General features: G+C 31.0%; 1 protein-coding gene across 1 annotated transcript; it reads right to left on the bottom strand.

Annotated features, from left to right (window-relative positions):
* Positions 1-1,414: 1,414 nt before the first annotated feature.
* Positions 1,415-3,470, bottom strand: LOC127082774 (F-box/FBD/LRR-repeat protein At1g16930). The gene is made up of 3 exons (XM_051023010.1): positions 2,327-3,470; positions 2,055-2,218; positions 1,415-1,545 (listed from the first exon to the last, which is right to left on the bottom strand). Exons 1-2 carry the CDS (start codon positions 3,245-3,247, stop codon positions 2,060-2,062), a joined length of 1,080 nt encoding a protein of 359 aa, XP_050878967.1. The 5' UTR covers positions 3,248-3,470; the 3' UTR covers positions 1,415-1,545; positions 2,055-2,059.
* Positions 3,471-24,369: the final 20,899 nt, after the last annotated feature.

Below are 24,369 nucleotides of genomic sequence, written 5' to 3'. Positions count from 1 at the left end.
TAGTCATGATGACTATGATGTGTGAAAAGTAGTTATGATGACTATGACATGTACAAACTATCTTGAACAATGCTTAGAAGTCACTAAAAACGTCGTATTTCTTTCATCTGATACATATGATCAATAATGGAACTTTTTGGGGTATCTATTAGCCTAAAATTTCTAGCTGGCAGATTCATTAAAATGAGGATAACCACGTTTGAAAATGACAAAGTTTGAAGAGATCCAGTCTTCGACACGTTAGCCACGTCGACCAAGATGGTTCAACCAAATTACTAGACTTGGTTTGGAGGAGTCTCAAGAACGTATTCTCAAAATTAGGACCTCTCTCTCTCTCTCTCTCTCTCTCTCTCTCTCTCTCTCTCTCTCTCTCTCTCTCTCTCTCTCTCTCTCTCTCTCTCTCTCTCTCTCTCTCTCTCTCTCTCTCTCTCTCTCTCTCTCTCTCTCTCTCTCTCTCTCTCTCTCTCTCTCTCTCTCTCTCTCTCTCTCTTTTCAAAACATGTCCAAAATTTTGAAAAGGGTTACACAAATCAATCCTTCGATAAATGTTGAGTTTGACAAAATCATCAGACGTCGGGAACTTAGTATATTTATTGGCATAAGAGTCATCCAAACGAAGGGTGTTTCGTCAGTACTATAGGAGTTAACCAAAAACTCTCGACAATTAGGGAGTTCAAAGGCAGTTATCAACATGATAGTTGGTTTCCATTAGTTTAAACATTAAAGACGCGTGGAAGCAAGTTAGAGTGCTGAAGCACACGTAACATAATACGTGTCAAATCATGTGGAAATAGACATTGTCGACAGTTACTATTGTATTAGTCTATATAGTCGATCTCATTCTTGGGATCGGGATCCCAAATTTCACTCATTCTCTATAGAACTTAAATATCCAAGTCACGAAGATAAGCTGTTTATGAGAAATGTATGAGTCTACATCCTCTCTTTAAATTCCTTGTCTTTTCAATTGAAGCATTTACCTTTAATGACATTTATCACATTTTTTTGTCTATTATATTTATTCAAATCTTAATGTAATTAAAGTTTACATTCAATTTGTTATTATTCACATATTTAAATTCCAATCACAAACACTTTTCATTGCACTTTTCTGTAAAAAAAATTCATTAAGATCTTTTCCTTGTGGTGATTTAGGTGCAGCTATGTATGTTGGAATAGCAGTAGAGCTTGGAAATAAGAACAGACCAATCCGCAAAATTTGAATGTGAACCTGAACTCACATCACCTTCTACAGCCAATCATGCATTTCTGACGCACAGAAAAACAGCACTTGATGCAAATATATTGCATTTCGAAATAAAAGTTTTGTACATCAAAACATCAATTTATAACAGTCAATTAAAGTAACCAATAAATATGTAATTCACAAATTGAGGATAAACATAGACTATTTGTTTGCATTAATAATGGCAAGGTAAATGAGACCATCAACGTTGTTATATGCAAAATGCATTAGGGGGCCTTCAACTTCTTCATAAATTTAGTCACATCATCTGCTTTATTCCTGACCAAGAGCGCACCAGCCTATATATAACAAGAGACAAATATATAAAAATGAGCACTTTTCACATACTACCAAAAACTCTATATAAACATATGCACTTTTCACATACTACCAAAAACTCTATATAAACATATGCACATTTGTTGATATATTTGGTTCTCAAACATTGAAGGCATGCAAGTATCATGACTTGATGTTCTCATAACCTTAAATTACCTCCAACAATTTGAACAGTGTATTTCAAGCCTCTTTGAATCAATATTCACGCCACATTGCAACAAACCGGAATGGCAATACTTGCAACCGCAGTATAAAAACCATAACCCTATTACACTAAGTAGTCTAAAGTTTTAAATTACCAAAAAAAGATAAAGCAGATCTTATTTCTGTTTAGGTCAATCACATTCTAATTTATTGATTCAAAGTAAGTTATAACCAAAGACATTGTGAGGAACAGAAAAAGAGAAGATGCAAAAATAAAATTACACGAGAAAAAGCCTCTCATTAAGAATTTGAATTCACATTTTACCTTCATCAATCTATGATGTAAACCTTTGGTGAAGGCGAGTTTTGAAGCAAAATGTCCACAATTCCATCAGGTATGGATGCAATTTGTCTCTTTTCTACCCAGAGTGACTTCAAGTTACAAAAGGAAGGGAGTTCAACCGATAAACTCGGAACTAAGGAAAGAACCTAAACAAACAACAAGTATTCGAATCTTTTAAGTGTAAACGGGAAGAAAGAAAAATCGTTCATTATGAGTGTAAAGGGAAAAGGAGCTTTTTTTCGGCCCTAAAGTACCTGAAGAGCAGTTGAAGAGATGACTAACAATTTCATATTTGCAAGTTCAAACAGCCAGTCGAGTAGAACCAATGAAGTCTCCGATGATTTCCAAAATTCTATTATATCAATACTTACTCGTTTGATAGAAGAGAGATTGCTCTTGCTCCAACAGAGTTTCTGAACAGGAATACCACTAAAAATAAAGGTAGAAAGATTTGGTGCAGATAGCTCAATTCCGAAATAGGTTTTGGGTGCATAATGAACCATGTATATACATAAATTGACAAGTTTGGCACTTGAAATGCAAAGGTTTTTCTCGTCCACGACTTCACAATACACAATATTCAAACTTTTCAAACTGGTTAATGCTGAAAACGGATCGACGCGACCATCGTTTCCAGCCGAAAAGGCAAAGTGCCATAGACCCAAGCTGGTTAATAGTGGCATATTCAAAGAACTAGGAAACAATTTGGTCGTACCATAAACTGTAGGATGACTAACATAAAGATCAAGTGATGTTAATGTGCGGCATGACAATAAACAAGTTGGAAAGTGTTGAATATCACATTTAACACCGATATCTAATCGTTGAACATTGTGTGAAACAGCGTATTTTAGAATCATTTCGAGCAGGCAAGGTTCCATGGCTTTATTGCGGCTAAATCTTAGAGTGTGCAGTTCGGCTGAGTTATCGCGAAGAGACAAGATCTGAGAGACGAATTGGGTGAAAATCTCGACAGATGGGAATTGTGAAGACACTAATGAAAGAGTGGGAAGATACTTCCAGAGATTGATCCATCTTGTGGAGAGAACACAAGTGTGAATAGCTTGTTTGATGTTCAAAAAAGAGAGTATGTGAAGTAAAAGACTATCAGGCAAATCACTGATCCTATCTTTGTTATCAATATGATTTTCCATAGGGTTTTCTTTCTTCATCATTATTAAAGGAAAATAGAAAAATACCTTGGTATGCTATACAGTTGTTAAACGAGAGTGATCATTTGAAGGTGAATGATCGATCGACTTTCTGATAGAAAATTCTAAATTCTAAAATAAACACAAACCCTAAACTTTTTCTTCAAACTCCCTGTTTCTCACTGTTCATTCATGTTTCCTTCCACAAACCCTAAACTGTATGTTATTATTTTGTTGAACAAATCAAAATTCAAAATATAAACGTGGAATAAACCTTAAAAGTAACTTACTAAAAAATAAATTTGTTCATAAATATTTATTAAAAACGATATATATATATATATATATATATATATATATATATATATATATATATATATATATATATATATATATTATATATATATATATATATATATATATATATATATATATATATTATATATATATATTATATATATATATATATATATATTATATATATATATATAAATATTTTAAAAATATTATATTGATTTACTAGGATTTTTAAACCTTTATATCCGGTATACATTTAAAATCCAATTTGAAGATATTAATTGATTTGAATGTTATATTTTTTTATCTATAAATTTAAAAGTAATTTAGTGAAATATATAAATAATTGACACATCAATTAAATTTGAGATTTGTTAACAATTTTAGTTTTATACGAAATATCTTAAATTTGAGTCTAAATAAATTTTGACTTAAAATTGTCATCCAATAGAAAATCAACATTCTACCATGTTATTAATTTTTTTTAAATATGAACGTAATGTGGTAGAATACCTTGTCGTTATTGGTTGACAATGTAAAAATAACTAGTAAAGGACCCGTGCGTTCGCACGGGTCGCGCAAGTGCATTAACTTATTTTAAAAAAATTAAAATATAATATATTTTTTTGTTTATATATATATATATATATGGTTGGATCAACGTACACAAATTTATTGTATAAGAGTTTTTTTTAATGTAATGGATGTTAAATGATCAATAAATGGGTTCAAAAAATTTCCACAAATAACTTTTTCCAATTTGGAACATAATAAAGTAAAACATTATTAATTTATAGTAATATAATTTGCTTAATTTTTTTGTATACTATATTAAGGAAATAATCAAAAAATATAATACAAAAATATTTTTACAATTTATTGATATATTGATATATAATAAACATTCCATTGTTAATGTTATGAATAAACATTCCATTTATCATTGAGATTTTGGACATAAGAAATAAAAATATATTTATTTAGTAATGGATGAAATTTTCCAATCTGTTACTAGTTTGAGGTATAAAAGCGCAAATATTAACCTCCATAATAAATGATTATTTAACCAAAATACATAAACCATGTAAAAGAAATACCAGAACCTCATTTGTTTTAAAATATAGTAATGAATACTACCAAATGTTGAAATTAATTGCAATTGATACAAGTAAGGTTTAATGCAACAAAAGATATTGAAACAAAAGGTTCACAATTTTAGTTAAAATTGTGAGAAATAAGTCCAGCAACAAAAATGATTTAACTTCGTACAATTCTTTTGTCCTTAAAAAACTGGGTTTATACAAAACCTGCCCGCAACCTTTTAGGAAGTGATGATTCAAAACCTGCCCGCAACCTTTTAGGAAGTGATGATTCAAAACCTGCCCGCAACCTTAAAAAACTACAATAATAACTAATTTGATTTCAGGATATTGATTTCATTTTGGAATGATAAGTTTGCAACAACAATAAAATAACGGTAATATTTTTTAGTAGTATAAATAGGTAATTTATTTTATCACATTTTTCACTCACATCTAGTCTAAATTTGACCAATTTATTTTTTTTAATTTTAATTTTTTTGTGTACACATTTCATTTGAAAATGAACCTCAATCAACATAACAGATGCTCCAATTTTATGCAAAATGATGGAAGTCCTCTTTGTATCCCAAATCAACAAAACACCTCATATTTTGGAAATTCACCTCTTATTCCAAATCCACACCATAATTCAAGATTTCAAAATTCTCTTTTTATCCCAAATCCATAAAATAATTCACCCATTGGAAATTACTCATCATACATCACCTTACCCAATGAAAAACTCTCTTTTAATGTATTTTGATATATTTGAATCAATTTTTTAATTATATTTTATATAATATATAGTGGGATTTAGTGGGGCCCATTTTCTTAGCCCACTTTAATTATTTACAATCATTTTCTTGTACAACTAAATGTATAAAGAATTGATATTCTTATTGATTTATTACAAATCATGCATAACATTAATTATCTTACGGCTGAATTATTTTAATACTCCACTGACCTAGCTAATAGAAAGGAGACAGTGGACATAATTATTCATTTCAACCCCCAACTATATTTTGGCAAATAAATAACTTAAATATGTTGAGTTATAATACTATATATGATGACGTGAGATTGGTAAAAAGTATAGTTGCATGCTTAACTTAATCATTTCAAACAAACAATGTAGATTTTCCATTACCAATCAAAAGACAATTCACTGAATATGATAATTATACCTTGTTTTTTTTTATAAATCCTTAATTCAGTTGAACGCAAGATTCAAACATTGCTCCAATATTTCTGAACTACCTGCAATTTTAACATATGTATTAGACTTTGAAAAAAATGTGTTTCTATGTGTTTTCTATAATTAGTTTTGAAGGATTTCATAATAAATTTTTATGTAATTGTTCTTTTAATTTCTAACACCATTAGGCATGCTGAAACCAAACATGACATGCAATAATCTATTTATAATTTAGTTGTATACACATATTTCATAAGATGACAACGTATTTTGTTATCAATCTAAAATACTTATTAACATTTGAAGATATGATACTCATATAAATTTTGTAGTTGAAAGAACACACAAAACACAATGTTCAACATAACAACGTAGGATTTTGAATAATTTCACACACATGAATTAAATACTCATTATCATCCTTTAAACCATACATGAAATATAAATGTCAATTGTAATCCCACAAAATAAACACTTCAAAAAAGTAAGAACACATCCTACAACCAAAACATATCATGTTCTTAACAACTTCATACTTAAACTCATTCTGGTGCTAAAAAGTTCATAAAATATATTTCAATATCAAATTTCCGAAAATTCTAATTAAGAAGATGGTTCTATCTTAATTTCTTGGATGGTTGGTGCCTGATAATTGCGTAGCGCCAGACGCTTCAAAATCAACTTCTTCACCCTTGTCAGCAATTACAACATCCTTAGCCGGAGTCATTAGAATGATTGATTCTGGATCATTTTCACCAGATGCAGATAATGTTTGCTTGCAATATAAAAAATTAATTGTCAGATATAAAATGAATTATAATAATACAATATTTATCATAGAAAATTATTATGTTAACAAATGAAGATACTTACTGCGGAAGTTTCCAAATTTTCTTTGTTAGGGACCAACTTTGCATATTCAGTTTTAGACTGATTCTGCACATTGAAACATCGAATATTTATTATACTTGTTAAATGTTTAAATAATACATGAATTAAGTGAATATTATACGTCTTCTACTATGTAGTCATTTTCAATCTCTTTAACAAAGGCTTCATCATCACAAAGCTTCCAAAGAGACGCTTGGAAAAACGTTGGCTGCATCTTAACTCTAAAAGCCATTTTCTTATTCAGCAGCATTTCAAGCTCATCAGGATAAACCATTGGATCATCTTCTCCATTCTAATGGAAAAATAAAATATCAACCATAAGTGATAATCTGAACTTTACAACTCGATAAACTATTAACATTTTAACTTATGTATAACAATGTACCTCCACCATAGAGTTATGCATAAATTCAGCAGTCATTCCAAGTATAGCAGCACATTCAGAATCCCAGAATACAAATCGATATTTTGATTCACCATTGCTAACATATATCTCAATCTTGTACCTATAGTATTTTAAACGAAGAAAATAATATGATTAATAACAAATCCATTACCAAATTTATTTGCAATTCATCTAGATTATATGTACCTTGGTATAGGCTGTTCGACTTTTTGCCCACATGAACATTCATAAGCTTTTTCAGGATTAGGTGCCTTCGAAGAACACCTTGTGCAGCCATAATAAAACCATCCATACTTTGAGACAACAAATTTCAATGTGGTTGCTACAATAACACATAAAGTTTCCTAAAAGCAAATAAAAAATGATATTAATTTCAAAAAGCAAACAATATAATTGTAATAGTAAAGATAAATTCGGCTCTATAGTATTCAACTTACATGTTTGATTTTGCAGAACTGACTTAAGGACATACATTTCGCATTATAAGTTATAATAGAAATTAACTTATATATTTGCAACCACTACGCCAAAAACTGGAATAGACAGCGCCCCTTAGAGGGCGCTTTATTACAAAAGCGCACTCTAAAGTGAAGAGAAAAAATAAGGAGCGTACTATTGGAATAGACAGCGCACTTTAGAGGGCGCTTTTGTAACAAAGCGCACTCTAAAGTGAAGCGAAAAAATAATGAGGAAATGGAGGGACACCAATAGAGGACGCTTTATTGAAAGCGCCCTCTAAGGGTAACCTTAGAGGGCGCTTTTAAAAAAGCGCTCTCTATGTCCATGTACATTTCCAGTTTATAAGGTGCTTTTGGAAAGCCTTAGAGAGCGCTTTTAGAAGCGCCCTCTTAGGCCCCCTTTAGAGGGCGCTTTTGTAACAAAGCGCCCTCTAAAGTGAAGCCAAAAAAAAATAATGAGGAAATGGAGGGACAACAATAGAGGGCGCTTTAGTGAAAGCGCCCTCTAAGGTTACCCTTAGAGGGCGCTTTTAAAAAAGCGCTCTCTAAGTCCATGTACATTTCCAGTTTAGAAGGCGCTTTTGGAAAGCCTTAGAGAGCGCTTTCAGAAGCGCCCTCTTAGGCCCCCTTTAGAGGGCGCTTTTTTTACAAAAGCGCCATCTAAGGTCCCCTTTAGTAAACATTAAAATTATAACATATACTGCATGTCTCTTTATTTTCCCTCTCTATAAGCTATTTCGTTTACGTAACTGGGTTTTCTCTCTACTGCGATTACTCTCTACTGCGATTACTCTCGTCCTCCGTTCGTTCTCCCTCCCTCACCGTCATCGTCGCCGTCGCCTTTTTCTGTTGCTGCGTTCACGTTCACGTCCACCGTCACTGTTCACTTTCTTCTCCATCGTTACCGTCACCTTGAAGGTATTTCTCTTCTCCATCGTTACCGTTCACTTTCTTCATGTGTTTGATTAGGGCATTTTCTAAACTTAGTTTTACATTTTGTGCATTATGTTGATTAATGTTGTTTAGGGCAAACTGAGTTTTTTATTTCTGATTGAAAACTGATATCATTTGAAGTGTGTTTGAGCTTGTGCTTGGAAGTTTGATGATTATGGATGCAAGTTTGTTCATGTTCCAAACACCATAAGTTTGCATTGGTCTTTTGCATGCAGTAGGTGTGTGTGAGTTTGTATTCAATAATGATAAAAAAAAAAGAGTTTAGATTGTTGTAACATGAGAGAAATGGAAGGTATATGAATGTGTTCACGTATTGAATCATTGTCTTACTTGGGTCTTATTGAATCATTTCTATATTACAGATAAAATGGCTAACCAAGACGATACCCATGACGCGAATGGATCACGTAACAATGTTGAAAAAGAAATCAAACGAGGATTGACTGTTATGAAGTCAATCATTCGTGCAAGAGACAAGGGTGTAAAATTTGAAGTACATTGGAGTGCTGAAGACCAACTAATTGAGCCTAACGGTTCAATGTTGGCAAGTTACATTGGTTTCCTTGTTCGACAACATATTCCGATTACATGTGATAATTGGAGAAGTCCGGACTTGAAGGTTGGCAAAGAAAAAATATGGTCGGAGATACAGGTACTTACCATATATTGTTATATGTTTTTTTTGTTGACTATTTGTTGACCATATATTGTTATAATATTACTTTATAATAACACACTCCATGTGTATGTTTTTTAGAGATCCTTTCACATCGATGAAAGCCGGCAAAAATATTGTATTCAATTGGCCGGAAAAATACTCCGAGGATTTCGATCCTTTTTGTCCAACAAATTTCTCAAGGATGAGGAAGGAAAATTTGTTGAAGCAGAGCGGCCAATGAAGTATGCCGAGATTATTTCAGCCGATGAATGGGATAACTTTGTCGCCAAACGAAGAAACGAAAAATTCCATGTAATGTCTATTAATTATGGTATTATACAATTGTTAAGTTACTTGGTTCTAATATGCCTTAAACTTTTTTATCCAAGAAGTAAGCGACAAAAATCGGAAAAGGGCATCAAAACCCGCGTATCCGTACAAAAAAGGGCGTACGGGATATGCACGGTTACAACAAAGAATTGTGAGTATATTCAAATGCTATGAGCTTATACATTGTCACAATATGTTATAATTGATGATCTTATAATCTAATTCAATGTGTAGCTAGCCGAGGAGAAAAGTGACGCAACATCTCTTCCGGAGCACGTATTATGGAAGGCTGCTCGGGTTGGGAAGGATGGGGCTGTCGTTGAAGCGGTCCAAACTGTTTATGACGAATGTGTAAGTATATGTAACATTATTTCTTTAATTATATCGAAAATTTTGTTAGACATATAATTCATTTTTAATCTCCTCTAATAATATTTCAGGAGACTTTATCCCAAACCTTACCTTCAACCGAGGTCCAGGATTGCAGGAGCGTACTTAGTCGAGTACTAAATGTTCCTGAGTATTCCGGTCGTGTGAGGGGTAAGGGTTTTGGTGTGACTCCGTCGTCATTTTATAAAAAACCAAAAACAAAAAATCCTACCAACAAAGAGGTGATGGAGATCTTGGCGGAGTTAAGGGCACAAGTACTCCAACTGCAAAACGAGAATGCAAGGTATAGAGAGGAAAGGTGCGCCTCCGAGGCAAAAGATACTAGTGACCGAGCTAGTATCAATTGTCAACCGAAATTTCCCGAGGTAATTATATATGTTATTATGAAATTAAAATAGCACTTTTTTACTTGACACATATACACGTTAACAATAACATTTATTATTGGTTTAGGGCATTTCACCTTGTCAGCTGTATCTATCGTCACCAACTTATCGCATGGTTGGCAAGGGAAAAGTGCACAACACTTCGGGTGAATTACTTCACCATAATCCCCTCCCGGTGGGATATATGAAAGTTTCGGTTGACCTTGTATTAGATACCGACGCGCTTCTACCATTACCTGACGTTGTTTCAGAGACAACGTTGATGCGAGAAGCAGTCGGATCCTTTGTTGGATGGCCGTCAGATCTAATTTTCCCAGATGCCGAGGTATATATGTTCTAAATGATTATGAATCTTTAGTATTCACATTTCAATTCAGCTACAATTATGATATTTAATCAATCCTTATTACATGGTAATGTTAGACTCCTACAAGACCCACGCATAAAGCTGGTAAAGGGATTTCAAGATGCATCGAGTCGGTTGCATCTCTAAAAGAGGTACAAATACATATACCTATTGAATTATATACGCAACGATTCTGTTGCATCACAAAAAGTCATGATTTAATTTATATGAATTTTTAGGTTCCCGATCGAAAGTTGAAAAAAGCTGGTAACGATATTCCTCCAACGACGTCCGGGACAAAATCTTAAATTATGATGCGTCTTGAGAAAATGGTGAATGAGTCTGATATTATGCACGGGGCCATTCGTAGTATAGATTTTGATGAAGGTGTTTTCGGAGCTGCTCATTTCGAAATAATTGCAAAGGAGGACATGCAACAACTTTTTGAACACGACGAATTGGGCATCGCTGTCATTCATACATACATATGGTACTCCGATCAATCTATAATTTACTTAGTTGAACAATTTATTTACACATTTCAATGAGTAGTCTAATGTTTATTATGTTTCTATTTAAGGTATATGTATGTAACATTGCTGCGGGGAACTGAATTGTGTAACCGTTTCAATTTTATTGCTGCTTCCCGTATCAACGCAATGTTAATAACGAAAAATTCAACATCCATAAAGAATGATCTAGTCGATAGATTCATGGCGGCCGGCGATAATACTACACCCAGTTTGTATTTTTTACCGTTTAATTCTGGCAACGGGTTAGATTTTCTTTCTAATAATTTCATTCTAATCTATGTATATCTTTTACGTAGAAAATTTTCATTCATCTAAATTTTTGTTTTATTTTACAGTGGTCACTGGGTGTTGGTTGCTATGGATCTTTCGAGACTAATAGTGTATTATCTCGATTCGTTATCGGGTGATTGGAGTAAATATCCGAGTATGAAGAAGACGGTTGACGCGTAAGTGAAATTCCCCTAAATATTCGTGTGTATTTGTATATTTAATTATGTCTGTCAGATTGATCTCAATATACGTTTTTATTTTGTTAGGGCAATAATAAAATTTAGATCGAAAAAGAATTATCGCAATAGGAAGGACATTACCTGGATCAGAGTTCAGGTATATATTAAGTATCTTATTTTTGCTTATAATAGTGTTTGTTTTTTGCTTATAATAGTGTTTGTAAGAAATTAACTATATATATATTGTTTGTTTTTCTGTGTAGTGTCCTCAGCAAAATAATTTGGTCGATTGCGGATTTTTTGTATTGAGATTTATGAGAGATATCATTGCGTTGAATCGTATAGACATCCCAAAAATGGTATGGAATAATAACTTAGGGTTTATTTTAATATTATCGGATATTTCATCTAATTTGTTACTAAATCATGAATATGTTTTATTCTCTTAATTGTAGTACTTTGAGGAATACAAATCTTACTCAAGAGCTCATTTGGATGAAATGAAGGATGAATTGTGTCAATTCATTGTTGATCAAAGAATCATATAGCTAGGTTGTATATTGTTGTACATATATGTATGGAATGTTGTTGTTGTATGCTGTTGTTGTATATATGTTGTATATTGTTGTTGTACTTTTACTAAATCATGAATATGTTGTTGTATATTGTTGATCAAAGAATCATATATTAATGTTGTATATATGGAGGATTAATGTTGTATATAAATGGATTCATGTTGTATATATCAATGGATTAATGGTGTATAACATTGGATTAAAGGATGAAATCAATATGAATTTTACACTTTTGCAGCATGCGAACAGGTTACCAATTAAATATCCACTGTTTTTCAAACAAATTTTTTAAAATAACTAACACTTTAGAGGGCGCTTTCTGTAGGAAGCGCCCTCTAAACATTTTACATTGACAACTTTAGAGGGCGCTTTGTCCAGAAAGCGCCCTCTAAACACTTTACATTGACAACTTTAGAGGGCGCTTTTTCCAGAAAGCGCCCTCTAAACACTTTACATTGACAACTTTAGAGGGCGCTTTTTCCAGAAAGCGCCCTCTAAGGTGTCCCTTTATGGACCACTCCAGAGGGCGCTTTTTTCTGAAAGCGCACTATAATGTGGCCCTTAAAGGGCCACTTTAGACAGCGCTTTCTCCAGGAAAACAAAGCGTTGTCTTTACCTATGCCAGCGCCACTTTAGAGGGCGCTTAAAAGCGCTGTTATAGGCCAAAATAAGCGCCCTCTTTTCCCTTATTTGGCGTAGTGAACACTCCAAACATCCATTATTCGAACAGCAAGACGCCAAGTTTCTTTTGAGTCATTGATGTCTTTCACATAATCAACCTTTCTACTCATTTTCACTGAAAAAAATTCAAAAATTAATGTAACTGCAAATTTAGATAACTATAAAATTACAAACCTAATAACCTGGAAAAAAAAAAGTATATAAATTTGATAGAGGTGTGTGGCAAAATGCTGAAAAGGATCCAACCTTTGATGTTACACATATATAACATCGTTTTGATTATAATTATATGTTATTAAATTAAAATACGTTATTAAATTAATTGATGAATATTTAATTGTATAATTATATGTTATTAAATTATAACTTTAAATTAAAAATAACTATTTAATATAGTTGATAAATATTAATTGAGTAATTTAATATTATTGTTAATTTACCTACCAATTAATTATTATTATTGTTATTATTATTATTGATATTTACCCGCCATATATGATAAGAATATTTTTAAAATTTAAATAGTATATTTTTTATTTGATTTGATTTGATTTAATTGAGATCCAAACTCTATAAATTAAAATCGGTTAAGAAATATCGATAGTGATGGTTAAGAAATGTATATAAATAGTAAAATTCACGCAATATTATTATAAATAGTAAATAAATATCGATAGTGATGGTTAAGAAATGTATATAAAAGATATATAAATTAAGTAGTCTTTCCCGTCAGAAATGTATATTTTAATTAAAAAAATTAATGAAATAATTAAATAGTCATCTACATGTGGATTCCCATGGATCGCGAAAATATCTTTAAAAATAGTAAATAAATATAATATAGTAATGGTTAAGAAAATTTATAAAATATATACAAATTAAGTAGTCTCGGTCTGTAAGGCATGTCTATTTTAATACAAAAAATAAATAAACTAATAGAAAATCAAGTAGTCTCGGCCCGGAGGGCATTTATATTTTAAGTTGTCTTGATTCGTAGAAAATGTATAAAATAAATTTTTTATTGTCATATGAGTTTATAAATTTTATGCTCGAAAACATACATGTCAAACACATAAATTAATATTAGATAATGAGGTTGTTTGATTATGTTATATTTTTTAGATTTTAAAAATAAACATATAAATTAATATTTAAGACGTATTTTTCACACAATAACTAATGATTTTAAAAAGTATGTATCACAAAACTTATTTGATAGATTATTTTAAGAATATGGTTTATAAACTAAATATAAAAAATATGAAAAACAAAAATTAAATTCTATTTAATTGATGGATATGTGATAGTGGAAATGATGTAGGCTTAGGCATTTATTATATATTTATGTTATAAAGCATAAAATGACAAATTCATTTGACAATAATACTAATATGATTTTATAATTGGTATTAAATAAAAAATATATCGATTAATGGAATCGAAATTGAAATTAAAGTTATTTATAATATCTAAAAATTGATATGATATTATAGTTGTTATTTTTCTAAAATTTAAATAATTAAGGGAATCACAACACCTGTGTTCGCACAGGTCAAGTAATACGAAGAGTAATATTAATATTATTTTTTTTTTACAAAAAGACAACATGTAAGACAGACAAAATACTAAAAAGTATTATTATTTTAAATAAACTATGCAATGAACTACAAATAAATAATTAATAAAGTTGAATAAAATTTTGAACAAATAAATTTTGAACATTAATTCACATTCTTTTGGTGATATTTTTAATTCACCAATGAGAAATTTTTGTTCTTCATAAGAAATTTGTGTATTTATCAATCATAATCGTCTTACATTTTTTATTTATAAAATAGATATTTGTAGTATTTTTTCGTGATTGTCTTATATATTTTTTCGTGATTGTCTCATGTTTTTTAGCATGATTTTTTTTAATGTATTTATCAATCATAATTTTTGTTTTTCATTAAAAAAAAGTTTATGTATTTATGTATGATAATTGTCTCATTTATACCAAATATTTCAATTACATAATCATATGTATAGTAAATAAGATTTGTTAATATCATAATTATTAAAATTGTGATTTTGTAACATTAATAAATCTACAAAAATTAAGTTGTCTTGATCCGTAGGGTATGTCTATTTTAGTAGAAAAAATAAATTAAATAATAGAAATTAAATAGTCTCGACCCAATAAACATGTATATTTTAATTTGTCTTGTCCTATAGTAAATCTATAAAATTAGACCTTAAAAACTAAGTTTAAATATAATATTATTGTATAATATTGAATTTGTCAATATCGCTAATATGAAGTAACTATATTGTAAACTATATTGTAGTATAAATATAAAGAATGCTAAAATAAAATAAAATAAAATAAAAATGTAAAAATTATTAAATAAGATACTTTAAGATTATAAATATATATAAAATAGTATAAATAAATAATTTTATATCATAATTGTATAAAATAGTACTAACGTGAATTAAAAAAAATTAAGTTTAAATATAGCATTAATTTGATAGTTATATATTTAATGAATTTTACCGCAATCGTGTCTGAATGTTGAATGATATGAAAGTTATATAAAAATAATAAAATAAAGTTAAGAATTAAATACAATTAGTATAATTATTTTAGTATGCATTAATTAGAATTGATCATCCTAGTATTAAGAAATATTAATTGAAAAGGAAATTAGAGAAAGATAAGAAGAAATCTTGATTTGTTTAAACTTTAAAAATTTAATGAATTTTTATGAATAAATAAAAATATTAGTAGGATAAAATAAGAATAAAAATTAAATAAAAATGTAAGTACAATCAATAATAATGAGTTAATATTTTGTATTAAAAAAATGTTCTAATTTTAAGTATAATAATTATAATTTAGATTTGTTTGCATTTACCACAATTGTGTTGGAATGTTGAATAATAGAAAAGCATATAAAAATAAAAAATAAAATCAATAATTAATTACAATTAGTATAATTATTTTAGTATGAATTAATTAGAATTGATCCCCTAATATTAAGAAGTTAAATAAATAATTTTAAATGGTAATTGTAATTTCCAAATAAATTATTTAAAATCATTAATTATGGGCCATTTTTCTTTAAAATGTGTATCTTATGATATTGGTCATTAATTATAATGATGTTATTAAACTTCCAACCTAAAACTAATAGGATAATAATTAAATAAAATGAAAATTAATTAAAGATAGAATTAGGTTCAATTAATATTAATCAACTATATTAAATAGTTATTTTTAATTTTAAAGTTATAATTTAATAACATATAATTATACAATTAAATATTCATTTTGTCATTTAAAGAAAATCAAGTAACGATAATATTTGGCAAAAAAACTACGATAATAATTAATTTGATTTCAGAATATTGATTTCATTTTGGAATGATAAGATTGCAACAACAATAAAATAACTACTAATATTTTTTAGTAGTATAACTTATAGGAACATGAAAGTAGCTGTATTATGGATTGTAATTAGGGTAATTAAGTAATTATGGTGGTAATTAACTTTTATATATTAAAAGTAGATTTACACGATCAATGCATCCTTATTTTCTCATAAATTTTTGTAAAATTAATTTTAAAAAGTAAATACTAATGCATTTTAAATTATGAGAACTTTTTCTTATAAATAAGATGATAATGTGTATTTATATAATTGATACAAAAGCTTGTTAAAATAATTGAAAATTCTAATTAAATATTTAATGAGAATAGGTTGATCTATTTTTTAATTAAAATCGACATTCATTCATTCAAATTGATAGAATACATCGAATAATATAAATTCAAAATCGCTATAACTAAAAAGGATGAGTATGCGAACAAACTCACAACACACATGTTAATAGCATATAATGGCAAAATACCTACAAATGTGACAAAGCCTACAAATATGTCGAAATTGAAATGCTCAAAATACTCATGTCTTCGAGTTGGCAGAGGTGACGATGTCAAAGTCGTTGATTGAATATGCACTCGGTCGGAACTAATCTGCCAATCTGAACCGAATAAACACCACACCAAGACGGAATAACAAAATAATGTCGCACTAAGACGGCGAAATCACGAAGAAAAAAATTAAAAATATATGTGAAATCACTTATTTGAATGAAAAGGAAAGGAAAACTAATATAGATGGGTGATTTTGGATCAAAAATTGATCCAAAAACCACCCCTCTTTAGTGGATGAAGAAAAGGAGAAAACTAGGGTTGAAGAAAGAAAAATCCTTGATTTATTCTTTTTGAAATTATAATTTCAGATTTTAGGCCAAATAATTTTGTACGAATATTTCATAATTTTCGTGGCACCTATATGTACTTAAATCAATTTTATTCTATTTTTTAACGCACCATTAAAGATTTGATTTTATTCTATGATAGATAATTGGCACGAGTTTGACGATGATTTGAAATGTAACATATGGACCGATATTGCGGTATTTATTATTAATTTTTTGATTTTTTTTACAAGTATATATGACCATTAATTTATTTTGGTTTCATACTAATATCAACTCAATTAATTATGTAAATGTAGGAAGTGTTTATTGTTCCAAAGGAAAATATACTGAAAAAGAAATGGATTGCATATGCTGGAGAGTGTTGGAGGGGCTTTAAGACACATCTCACATATGAATATATTAAAAAATCAAAAGATAACATAGTGACTCTATACGTGAAGCATTTATTTATTGATAAGAAAGTTTGGGAGGATTTTCTAAAGTCTTGCACCACTCTTGAATTCTTGTCTAAGAGCAAAAAAGAAAAGGAGAATAAAGTTATAAATATCTAGCTACATAGATTGTTTCGTGGAGGATATGATAAACTTGAACAAATAATGGTTAATGAAAAAAGAAAACAAAGGGAACTAGAGTTAGGAGACCCCTCTAGAAGTTTTGATCGTAATTCATCTCCACCATCACGACATGGAAAATGGAAGAGAACAAGTCAACGACCAAATGACTCATTCGCAATCAGAGGCTACATGCGAAATGGCTGAAAAGATTGTAAGGAGATATATTTTTCAACATTACTTATTTTAGTTAATTTAATTTTAGTTAATTAAATGTGTTCTAGTATGTACTGATTGAACAAGCCAAAGTTGGTAGCTTCGTTCTACAAGTCCGTCATGACATCTTGGTAGAAGCGATTAGAACCGAGGAACATGTTTGGCATGTCCGTGGTCTTGGAAAAGGCATCGACTTGGAGCTACATTTTGGACCATCTGATGTGTTGAGTCCGCAAGTGCACTGGTCAATCAATTGTAATATTAAAAATTTCGAACCCACAAAGACCAATGTCAACCTACTGTGATCATCGTCACTTTGTCAATCTAAGACTAATCAATTTTGATTGATTTGAGAAGGGATGTAAATTACTAGTGGTTTTAGAATTAAATAAATTGAACCGAAATGTAAATTCAGATGTACCTTTGGGATTCAGATAAATTTCAGCACTTCGTTTTGGTTTAAAATAACTTTCAGAGAAAATACTAATTTAAAAACATTACTCACTTTCGCGCCGTTCGTGTTATGTTTCGAAACTGTAAGTGTCATGTTGTCGCTCCATAAGTTATAATTTCGAAACAATTTTTGAAAACTGATAAGTCCTAATTAATCAATAAAGCGTTTTCGGTGTTTTTAGAAATTAAAAATCCAAATTTTATTGATCGGATACCGATCCCATATTGTCATGCTATTGACCAGTATCTGAAATTCAGAACCGGAAAAACATTTTAACTTTAAAACTAAAATTCAGAACCGGTAAAATAAATTAATGTTAAAATATGTACCAATAAAATTTATTGAATCTCGTTGGAACGACAGTCCTTATATCCCAGGCTCTAAAAGTTTAGCCGAACATGTTTAGGAAAGCATATTATTGTTAATTTGACTAAAAATGAAATAATAATAAAATAACAACAATACGGAATATATATGATAAAACTTTCAAGTGTTACAAACACATACACCAGCAAACAAAAACCAGTACTAAAAGTATAACTGAAACTCATATAAGTACTTTGAAACAGATAAATGTCGTGAAATAATTTAAACAGCAATACAAATTAAAACTGAAAATTAATTAGCAACAACAATAAACAATGGGAAATTAAGAACGGTAGAAATAAAAACTGAAATTAAATAAAGACTAAAAATAAACAAAGCAATAAATGAATGCTGATAACATTAAACATGTAGTAAAATATGAAAACAAATGCAATACTGAAATTGAAGTCTGCAAATATAACTCCAGCAAGATTGCTGAATTGTTGATCCAAGTACTCAGAGAATTCCTAATTCTAAGTTGCATTAGTCCCTCAATGTGAGAAAACTGTAACTTTATAGTAATGAATTTTCTGTCTAAAACAAGTACTTTAAAACTCTAATAATTATGATAAAACTTGGACAGTAAAAACCTAAAATTTATGGCTATATATAGTGCTTGGGACTCTGAAAAAGAGGTTGAATTCATGTAGAAGTTGTGGAGAATTTTCTATTGAAGTGGGAGAAGACTAAGCCAAGTTGTTGCTATTTTTCTATCCTCAAAGTCCATGGAGGACGACATGGCCTCATGGCGAACGCCATGAATACAAAATGGGAGAATGTAGTCTTCAAGGTTCATGGTGAACGCCATGAGTTTTAAAAGGAGCCTTTTTTACTTTTCTTCAAGCTTATGTGTCGCTTGTCTGCCACGTAATGGCCAGCGCCATGGCAAACACCATGGTGAACGCAATGAGTGCAGAATTCATCATTTTTCTCCGTTCTTTGTTATTTTTGTCCAGATTTCTTGCACGAAAGTTCCTACTTGAAAATACCTGAAATAAATACAATACACGAAAATGGACATAAAACGAACTAAAATGACATGTTTATTGAGTCAAAAAAGTGATACGTTTCATGGTTATCAAACTCCCCCATACTTGAACCTCTTCTTGTCCTCAATCATCATCCAAAGTTCAATAATTCAAGTTTATTCATCAATATTCTACATTCAAGATTCATCTTCTATATTCATTCATCATAAAAAATAATCATCAAGCTCGGAAGTTAATTGGATTAAAGGAGCTTAGTCTTGAAGTACTCTGGGTTTCTTTTCGGCGCTCCGATTTTCAACACTAACCGGAATAAACCTCTGCTCTGTCGTTAATCATTCATTTCTTCCACACTCTAGCCATGAATTATTGGATGATTTCTTATTGATTAATTTACGCTACTGTTATGAATTGCTTATTTGAATAATCACTTATTTTGGCATAAGACACATAAACTTGAAAATAGTGTTTTTTTAATTATAAATTATTAATAACATATGAATATATCATTAGAAGCGATTTTTCGTCACGACTCTGAATATGTTATTAATTTTTCATGAATCATTATAATGAATGTGAATCGATCGATTCTTAATACACTTTCTACTTCACATTTTCGCCCGATTCTTAAAAACTCGTGACTCATTTGCAAAATCCGATCACATATTTGGATTCCTTGCAAAAAAATCGAGTCTGGTGATATATAATTTTCTATATTGTTTACCAGATTTGATAATTTTAGTGGATTTAATTCATGAGTGTATGAGAAAATAATGAACAAATAAAGTATAAACCTAGAAGCTACAATATGCTGACACGTGTCCTGCTGACTTTTCCTTTTTTTCCTTTCTCTCTCTACGCCACATGGCGCGCTGACATAGGTTCTACATAGAATATAAGACAAATTCGCTAAAGACAAATTGGTTCTACATTGACCATTGAGCCTTATTTTAATTGTTATTTGCACCCAAAATTACCCAGTTTCCCTTTTTTTTCTTCTTTTTTTCTCTTCTTTTGTTCATTACTAATTCATTCTTTACCCGATTTTAACTTTGATTTCGATTTTACTTTTATGCACTAATTAAAAATTTATTTTCTCAGTTTTTCATTAAAAAAAATCTTTTTTTCTTAATAAGACTTCAAAAAACTTAATAATTATAATGTGAATTATGTGCCACGAGCCTTAAGAAGTGGAGAAGAAATAAGGAGTATTTCTATCCTTATTCTGAATATCTTTGGATACGGGACGCATGACCTAGTTGTTCACAGTATTCACCTCCATTCATAGACTTTAGTGCAGTTCAAATCAAGATAATTTTTCAACACTCATCCTTAGATTCAAATCAATCACAACCAATCCAATATAATTTTTCGCCTTAGGGCAAATTTCAAAGCTTTTCACAAAGGACATGTTATTTCCGTTTTATCGCAATACTAACAATGATTAAGCCTCCCATGCACGAGCATATAAGCTACGTTTAACTACTAGAATGCGATTCAAACACATTCATTTTATCGCACTCAAACGCTTAAGCCTCTCATGCGCGAGCATACAAGCAACATTTAACTGCTAGAACACGAACATTAATATCGTTCAATAAAAGCAACCAACAAATCCGTATTTTCTATCACGAACTACGAAGCTCTGATTTTCTCATTGCACTATGAGAATACATAGGCACAGGATTTTGAAATCTTAACGAGCACATTAATTAAAAAATTAATTTTCCCCTGAATTAAAACCATTCGCAAGTAACCTTTAGATAATAACACCCATTCGTGCAAAGAACAATTAAAATGATCCTCGTTGAGTACAACAGATGTGAGGGGTGCTAATACCTTTTCATTGCATAACTGACTTGCTTATCATGTTTCTCTTCCCCTTGGGTTTTATCAATATTTCCTATTTCCTTCGGGAATAAATAAAGTTCGGTGGCGACTCTATATTTTTCACAGCGCGACACATTCAAATACTCGTACTTGACTACAAACTCTATTTCGATTAAGATTGCCTTGATAGATACTAATTGCACACCAAGGATATCGTAAGAACACAATTTCGTAATTGTATTGTCATAAGCCTCCCTCCTATGCAAACCAATCAGAATCATGCTATTATGCTTAAGCCTAACTTACTCATTCTTTTTTTCATCCTTTTTCATTCTAGTACAATCACATTAAGCTCTTCCCTATTCACACTCATAGTAGGAAAATATGTTAGTGACTATGATTTTTTTTCTCTTTTTCTTTTTCGTGCACTTTGGCTCAAATTATTAACAAATAGAAGGACTAGATATCGTTAGGTTAAATAACCGGGTGAGGGTCACCTGACTTAGAAAGAACATTCCCTTTTTATTCATTTGTTTCTTTTAAGCTTATGATCATTCACTTATTTGCATCAACTTCCCTACGTAGTGTGTGCTTAGGATGATGGTGACTGCTTGGATAAAATACTTATGAGCTGTTAAAGAATTAGAATTAAAGGCTATGGACATAATGGGTACCCATATCGATCTCCATATTCGGGAGACTTAAGGTGTTATAATGATACTGATCTTGTGCAGTTTTCCCAAGTCTCCTTAATCTAGCCTGATTTTCATATGTAAGTTATATACTTTCAAATCAGACAATAAATTTCCAAGTCTTATAATGAATTTTTTTTGTTATGGTTCAAGAAACTAGGAGAATCAACAACAACAAGAAACCACACATAAAAACTCGACAACACATGCATTGACTCAACTAACAACAATTAAACTAAAAATTAATAAAATCCTAATAAATATTAGATAAATTAGAAAAACAATAAATCTAACTAAAAATTAATAAAAAGAAAATAATAAAGTCCCCACCCACCCACACTTGAACCAAACATTGTTCTCAATGTTTTGATAAAAGTAGGAAAAGAAAGAAAGAACCTGGATGAGTCAGTATCTGCCTCGGCCTTAGCCTTAGCCTTAGCCTATGGGTTATCTATAGTGAGGAGGTGGTGGCGGCATACCCATACCACGCATATAGTGTAACATATCCTCTATGAGGTTATCATGGGTAATCTAAAGCTGAAAAATATATGGAGTCTCTCTCCTTAAGCCCTATCTGTAATCCCTACAGTCGTTCGATCAGATCCAAAAGCATATGCTCATTCGTTCTGGCATAGTCATGTTGTTGCTCTTGTAGCTTGTATGTGTATAGTCATGTTAACCTGCTGCTGCAAAGCTTTGGATAGCTGGTCACATTCAGCATCTATGTCATTCCAGTGGCGCATCTCTTGAAGAACATTATCAAGGGTTGTCCAGATAGGAACATATACATACTCCTCTCGGGACTGCTTCCCGGATGAAGTCTGCATCTGATGCATGTATTGTATCATCTCTTCTTGTTGTATGTGCATGGTTGTGATAAGGTCGTACCGTTGAACATCAATGACATTCAGCGCCTAAACCTCATGAAGTACGTCATCGAGTGTAATGTGTGCTGCTCCAAAAGAAGTACTTGTGAAATGGTCATAAAAATGCATTGTGGTACGTGTATGTGAACCAAGAATATGGGGGGAATGATATGGGGGTGACTCACGAACATGAGAGACTTACTCTCTATGATCAAAATCATCATCGGTAGCATCATCGGCAGTGACATTCTCAGAAATATCCATGGGCACCGGTCTGGCCTCAGCACTGGCATTCATGTTATATATCCAATTGGCCTTATTTTGCATATTAGTGCGGTTCGGGCAAGGTAAAACGATATTAGGCACCTCTTTGTTGCCAAACATCAGTGAATATGTCCATCCCTCCTATTTTTAATCAAACGCATATGGAGGAAGGCATCAATATCTAGGGAAGGTATGAATAGAGGGTCTAGTGTAGCAAGCTCCCTTTCTAAGCCTAGGGTGAGAGCTATGGAGGTAATCACTCCTCCAAAAGAAATAGGTCCCTTCTTAGCAGTGCAAACCGCTTGCATATGGACTAACATGAACGGGGCTGAATTAATATGTGTATGTGTAAAAACGGAGTGAATATAAAACAACTCTTTAGCATCAATCCTACTTTTTTTATCCCATCCAAAAATACTGTGTGCCAAAAATTGGCGAAAATAACGTATGGTCGGGTTATGTACATGAATCGCATTAGTACCCTCAAAACTACCAGCAAGATTTTCGGTTATATGTTACGAGAAATGACCAAATTCGTGCACCCAATTAGTGTCTAACCGGGTTTCACAAATAACATCCTCACCATACGGAAATTGTAACAGGTCAGCAATTTGATTCAGATTAAGCTTATATTCTTTATTGAACATACCGAAACTAACAGTTCTTAGTGTGCTAGCAGTCATTATACGTGTGGTGTAAACTAGAGATTTAAGAAACTCTAAAGTTAATCTAACATAAGGAGGGTCTCTTTATGCACAAAAATGTGTTAAACCTAACTTATCTAGCATCCAAGGCACACTGTCATAAGTTCCTAAAGTACGTAAACAAGAATCATCTGCGTACCTTGTCGGAATAATTTCCCGATTCAGGAGAACTTCATATATCCTTCTCTATTTTTCACCGCCCCTTCCGTCTCGAAATACAATACCATTAAAGTCAGCACATCCCCCTTGAGGCATTGTTGAGAAATTAGAGAAAAATATAAGTTATTGTGAATGAGAGATTGTGTAAGAAAGAA

Source organism: Lathyrus oleraceus, chromosome 5, assembly GCF_024323335.1.
Source record: "Lathyrus oleraceus cultivar Zhongwan6 chromosome 5, CAAS_Psat_ZW6_1.0, whole genome shotgun sequence".
In the NCBI taxonomy this organism is placed as follows: Eukaryota; Viridiplantae; Streptophyta; class Magnoliopsida; order Fabales; family Fabaceae; genus Lathyrus; species Lathyrus oleraceus.
Note: the sequence above shows the minus strand (reverse complement) of the source record. Positions and strands in the feature narration are given on the sequence as shown.

Excerpts from the sequence above, each read along its gene's own strand:
- LOC127082774 (XM_051023010.1), bottom strand. The coding sequence starts at position 3,247 with ATGATGAAGAAAGAAAACCCTATGGAAAATCATATTGATAACAAAGAT. Across the intron at positions 2,219-2,326 it reads TCTCTTCAACTGCTCTTCAG|GTTCTTTCCTTAGTTCCGAG; the intron begins GTACTTTAGGGC and ends TTGTTTGTTTAG.